The sequence below is a fragment of the Arvicanthis niloticus genome, chromosome 5 (assembly GCF_011762505.2).
Source record: "Arvicanthis niloticus isolate mArvNil1 chromosome 5, mArvNil1.pat.X, whole genome shotgun sequence".
Classification (NCBI taxonomy): Eukaryota; Metazoa; Chordata; class Mammalia; order Rodentia; family Muridae; genus Arvicanthis; species Arvicanthis niloticus.
Window position 1 is genome coordinate 35,319,879 of NC_047662.1, and position 6,026 is coordinate 35,325,904.

Below are 6,026 nucleotides of genomic sequence, written 5' to 3' on the forward strand. Positions count from 1 at the left end.
GTGTAAATTCAAGGTCAGCCTGGTCTACACAGTGAGTTCCAGGATGTCTAGAGCACCTGTCTAAAAAAAAAACAAAAACAAACCAAAAAAACCAAAACAAAAAAAAACAAAAAAAAAAAAAAAACAAGCAAAACAACCAAGAAAGAATGAAGGGGACACCTAGCTCTCAGGGTGGGTGCTATCGTCCAAGCTGCCTAGCCTGGAACCAAATACTACCTGTTCTTGTTCCCAGGGTGAGAGACCGCAGTACAGCAGCATCAGCAACCCATATACATTCCTGGTAGATTCATGCATACATTTAATCAGCAACTCTGAGTACTAGGTCCCTGGATTTAAGCCAAACAAAGGCTGGCCCAATTCGTGGCTACTGTACTCAGTAGAGATTGGGTGTGGAATGGCTGTGTGGAAGAAGCTGCATTTCTGAGAATATGTGCCTTCAGGATCCACCTGGGGTATGGGAAGAAATGGAATGGAGGTTAGATTTCCAGGATGGATGTGTGATATGGAATTTACTTTTATTTATGTTCATTTAAATTGAGTACATTTCAAGGGGACAGAGAGCTGGGCTGCAACCAGTATACCACCTGCACCCTGATAAGGTGTTTTAGAACACCTGAACTTGCATATGGTCAAGGGGGCTGTAGAAAGTAAGGTGGAGTGAGAGGAACTGGAAGGCCTTTCAGCCCTTAAAGGAAGGATAAGGATTACCTAATACTGCCCGTGTACCTCTAGCTCTCCCTCTTAGCACCTTTAATGCAGATAAGCTCGGCCCATCAGCACCATGGACAGCGTCCGGCCGCTGGCCTCCTTCTTTTACTTTCAACCCTATTTCTGTCTGCCCTGCCCTTCTGATTACCCATCAGTAAGATCAGAAGCGCGGAGCTGAGTTCTCCCCACTCCCATCCATGGCATCTGGATCCACTTGATGGATGGGTAACTGCATCCCATCCTCTGATCTTCCCCAGCTTTTGTATTGATTCTGCCTTCCATTCTTTTTCAATCACTGTCTTCCTGAGCCAGCTAACAGCATCAGCGTCTTCCACTTCATTATTTATCCCATCATTACCCACTCCTCAGTCCCAATTAAAAAAATTATGTGCATATGTGTATGGCTGAGTTTATATCTGCGCACCACGTGACTATACCTGCAGGTATTGGGAGAGGGATACCCTAGAACTGGAGTTACACATGGTTATGAGCCACCGTGGGTGCTGGTAGCTGAACCCAGTCCTCTGCAAGAACAGTAAGTGCTCTTAGCTGCTGAAGCATTTCTCTAGCCCTGTCAGTCTCATCCTTACAAGTCCTGATTTATCAACTCTTCTGGAGGATGCAGAGACGCCCCACATATTTTCAGTCCTTTTTCCCTACCACATGCTAAGAGATGTTTTTCTCTCTTATCCCTCCTCATAACAAAGAGAAGTATTGGGGAATGTGGGGGAGGGCTGAGGATATAGCTCAGCCATAGAGTCCTTGCCTACCATGGATGAGGGCCCAGGTTCAGTCCCAAGGAGATGAGGAGAGAGAATAAATGTGGGCTCTAAAGCCCAGTTTCTGAAACCAGCAGACATGGTTTTGTTTTTTCTTAACTATATGGGATAATTCTTGCTCCTAATAATGTAGTGCCTGATGAACTTAGCAAGAGTTCAGTGTTTGATTGATAGACTATGAGGACAACAGAAACTATTCTGTAAAGTTAATTGTGGGACAATACTCTGGGAGACAAGGTAAAGGGCATAGAGATATTCTACGATGCCTGGCAGAAAGTACCTACCCACAAATATTCAGACTCAAGCAGTGGGCACTGAGTTGGAAATTATGCAGTACTGGGAGATCCAGCTTCGGTTACACAGCAAAACCTGTCTCAAATTATAGGGGCTGTGAGATGGCTTGGTGGATTAGGGGTTGCAGCCAACCCTGAAGATCTGAGTCAGATGTTCAAGGACCCCTGCTCCCACTGTATGCACATACACCTGGGCGCGCGCGCGCGCACGCACGCACACACACACACACACACGCATGCACGCATGCACGTTTAAATGTGACCAGCAGGGCCTGGTTACACTGAATTAGTTTTAGAAATGATGTTCCAGAGGGCACCGACAGGGAGCTCTAGCCAGTGGAACTACAACACCCACAAGGCTTTGCGGCACTTCCGATTGGTCCTGAGAGACTGATGATTGGTTCTCTGTGAGTAGTCCTTGAACCCGGAAGTAATCTACCAGGTCCATGTGTAGTAGAGAGCCGGGAATTTGGAAGCGTACGGTGTGGATCCTAGGATCCGTGGACAGATTGGTCCCGATCTGCAAACAAAGCTGCAGTGACTTTTGAGGGCGCAGCTGCATCTTGCCCCACCAAGCTCCACCCCATGGAGTCTACGTTCAGCAGCCCCGCAGAGGCGGCCCTGCAACGGGAAGCGGGCGTTCCAGGCCAGTTAACCCTTCCTGAAGACCTGGACCGAGTGTATGAGCTGGAGCGAGTAACGGAATTTGTCTGCGATTTAGGATGCCAGCGGGTGAGGGCTGATTTAGAGAAGGGGAGTGGGGCGGGCTCGCCTCTGGGCATGAGTTGCGGAGATTGGGATTTTGGGTGCTATGTGGGGACTGGTGGGTTGAGAAAATAGGAGTCCGCCCGCGTCGCACGGATCACCCACAACTTTGTGGGGCTGACTTTCCCTTTGAAAGTAGGGGCTTGGAAAGTTTAGTGTTTATTTTTGCAGAGGCTTTTGGTGGAGGAGTGAGGTTGTCGCTGACTTATGACTTGTATTTACAGGTGGCCTTGCAGTTCCCTGACCAGTTACTAGGAGATGCTGGAGCGGTGGCTGCCCGGCTGGAGGAAGTCACAGGATCTAAGATGTTCATTTTAGGGGACACAGCTTATGGCAGGTATGGGGTTTCCCTGCTCAGTGTCTGCCTCCAGTGAGTGTGTTTGCATGATGGGAAGCTCCTGATGCCAGCTTCCCTCAGTGACATTAAATTCCTAGCTTGGTACCATTTTCTCCACTGGCCACATTTCCCATTGATGACTCTTTCCAGGTAGGGAACACCTCTCACCAATGTTCTCTGCCCTGCAGCTGCTGTGTGGATGTGCTGGGCGCTGAGCAGGCTGGAGCTCAAGCCCTTGTACACTTTGGGCCTGCCTGCTTAAGTCCCCCAGCCTCCCTGCTGCCCATCATCTTTGTCCTTGGTCAGCGTCCTGTTGCTTTCGAACTCTGTGCCAAGGCCTTTGAAGCCCAGAACCCAGATCCCACAGCACCGGTAGTACTGCTGAGTGAGCCAGCTTGTGCCCACGCCCTAGGTGAGAAATTATACCTTGAGGGAAGGAGGGGTGGGTCCATGGCTGCATGCCTTAATTTCCCCTATTTAAACACACTTCCCTAGAGCTCATGTCCTCAGTTGGCCTAGCTTGTGCTCTAGTGTCACATTCAGGCACCTAGGGATGAGGTATCTCTTATTTTGCCAGACTTGAACTCTGATGCCACCTCTTTCAGAGCCTTTGGCCACTCTCCTGCGCCCAAAGTACCAAGATCTGCTCATCTCCAGCCCAGCTCTTCCCCTGCCAGTGGGGTCCCCGAGCTCACAGCCTGAGTCACTGGAGCGTTTTGGGCGCCGCTTCCCCCTGAACCCAGGGAGATGTCTGGAAGAATATGGTGCCTTCTATGTGGGAGCTTCTCAAGCAAGCTCTGACCCGAACCTTGATCCAGATCTGAGCAGACTGCTTTTGGGGTGGACACCAGGACGGCCCTTCTTTTCCTGTTGTCCAGACACAGGACAGACACAAGACCAGGGTGCCAAGGCTGGGAGACTAAGAGCACGAAGACTGTATCTTGTAGAGAGGGCCAGAGACGCTCGTGTGGTAGGGCTGCTGGCGGGCACATTAGGTGTGGCTCAACACCGTGAGGCACTGGCACACTTGCGGAAACTGACTGAAGCTGCTGGAAAACGTAGCTATGTGTTAGCCCTGGGGAAACCCACACCTGCCAAGCTTGCCAACTTCCCTGAGATGGATGTCTTTGTGCTGTTAGCCTGTCCCCTGGGAGCACTAGCCCCACAGCCTTCAGGTGGTTTCTTTCGGCCTGTATTGACACCGTGTGAATTGGAGGCTGCTTGCAACCCTGCCTGGCCCCCTCCAGGCCTGGCTCCCCACCTCACACATTATGCAGAGCTGTTGCCTGGTGAGTGGTGGGGCCACATCTGGGCTCGAAAGTTGGGGCTTGAAGTTGAGAACCTGGGATAGCTTTCTTTTCTCCTTCCATTTCAGGTTCTCCCTTCCATGTGCCACTCCCACCACCTGAGTCAGAGTTGTGGGACACCCCAGATGTGTCACTCATTTCTGGGGAGCTCCGACCGCCACCTCTTTGGAAGTCATCAGATGACACTAGATGTTCTGCCATAACTCCAAGGCCCCAGCTGGAGCTGGCTGAGAGCAGCCCTGCAGGTAAGCATGCAAATACCTGCCCCCTGCTAGATTTTTGTCTGGGTCCAGCCCATACAGCTTGTTCTCTTTCTCTTTGTAGCTTCATTCCTTAGTTCCCGGAGTTGGCAGGGGCTGGAGCCCCGTTTGGGCCAGACACCAGTGAAAGAAGCTGTCAGAGGAAGACGAGGTATTGCCATTGCCTATGAGGATGAGGGAAGCAGCTGATACCTTTTGAGGCCAGAGTCGTAGAGTGCTAAGTCTGCTGGCACCTGTTCTCCCCAAGCCAACTTCTCATCCTCTCACAGGATACTTGATGCCTACACAGAGGGAATGTAGGTAGCTCCTCCTGAGGAGGAGCCTGTAGCCTGTGCTGCACTGGCTCAGCATCAGTGCAGTAAATGCCTGTTTGACTGGTGGGGTGGGGGGCGCAGGGAGAGGTCCCAGGGCTGACCCCAGTTCCTGGTATGCAGGAGTAGTTCTGCTCTTGGTCAGGGGCAGGAGTTGAATGATCCAGACCAGAGTTCTTCCACGTCAGCAATGTTGACAGTTTGGACAGAGTAATTCTTTACTTCAGATTCTGCATAGAAAAGGATGTTTAGGTTCAGCTGACAGAAGCACCTCCCTTCCTCCCCCACTGAACTCAGATAACCTAGATTATCTCTAGATGTCGGCAGATGTCATGTAACTGCTCCTAGTTGTGAGAGACATGCACTGTCCAAGACAGCATTCATTGGACACATAGCTTTTGCCATCTGAAGTGGATGAAAAACTTTCTTGGTTACACTAATTATATCTGAAGTACTCACATGGCTGCTTGTGGGACTTTAGAGGACAATTACACTGTGGCACAAAGTTCTATTGGACAGTGATGGGCTACATTGACTCAGACTTGTTTCTCGGGGACACCAAAGAAACTGAAATAAACAAAATAATTTTTCTCCTGTTTGTCTTTATTCACCAAAGCTTGGTTCTACACAGTTCCTGTGGATGGGTATGTGAGTTATATTTAACCAGATTACTGTTCTTAAAATATGCTTGGGAGGAAGTAGTAACCCCAGAAAATATAATTGTGTGTGAAGGGAGCTCCAGGGGCAGCTGGGTTTCATAGCAGGATCCTGAGGGGGACTCAAGAGGCATCCTAGACAGAGGAGTCCTAAGCTGTAACAGAGAAAAAGATACTGTCAGAGCCGGGCAGTGGCGACACACACCTTTAATCCCAGCACTTGGGAAGCAGAGGCAGGCGGATTTCTGAGTTTGAGGCCAGCCTGGTCTACAGAGTGAGTTCCAGGACAGCCAGGGCTACACAGAGAAACCCTGTCTCGAAAAACAAACAAACAAAAAGATATTGTCAGAATAAACGAAGTGAAAAGAACATTTGGCCCTAAACAAAGACTTCAGTTAGTATCTTGGTAGAGTGTTTGCCCTTGGTAGAGAGTTGGTCCTAGGGTTTCCCAGTACTCTGTGTGTGTGTGTATGTTTATTGAATCCAAGAAGAAAACAAAATTTACTTATTGTCCATATTAGCCAAAGAATCTTATATTGCCACTATCCAGATCATGTAGTGCCCAGGCTAATAATAAAGACAGAGCTGTAAGGTGACATGGGAACTGGGT

At 49.6% G+C, this 6,026-nt stretch overlaps 1 protein-coding gene across 1 annotated transcript; it reads left to right on the forward strand.

Annotated features, from left to right (window-relative positions):
- Positions 1 to 2,180: 2,180 nt before the first annotated feature.
- Positions 2,181 to 5,351, forward strand: Dph2 (diphthamide biosynthesis 2). Its single transcript, XM_034501673.2, has 6 exons — positions 2,181 to 2,512; positions 2,770 to 2,882; positions 3,071 to 3,294; positions 3,488 to 4,171; positions 4,258 to 4,434; positions 4,514 to 5,351. Exons 1-6 carry the CDS (start codon positions 2,366 to 2,368, stop codon positions 4,636 to 4,638), a joined length of 1,470 nt encoding a protein of 489 aa, XP_034357564.1. The 5' UTR covers positions 2,181 to 2,365; the 3' UTR covers positions 4,639 to 5,351.
- The last annotated feature ends 675 nt before the right edge of the window (positions 5,352 to 6,026 follow it).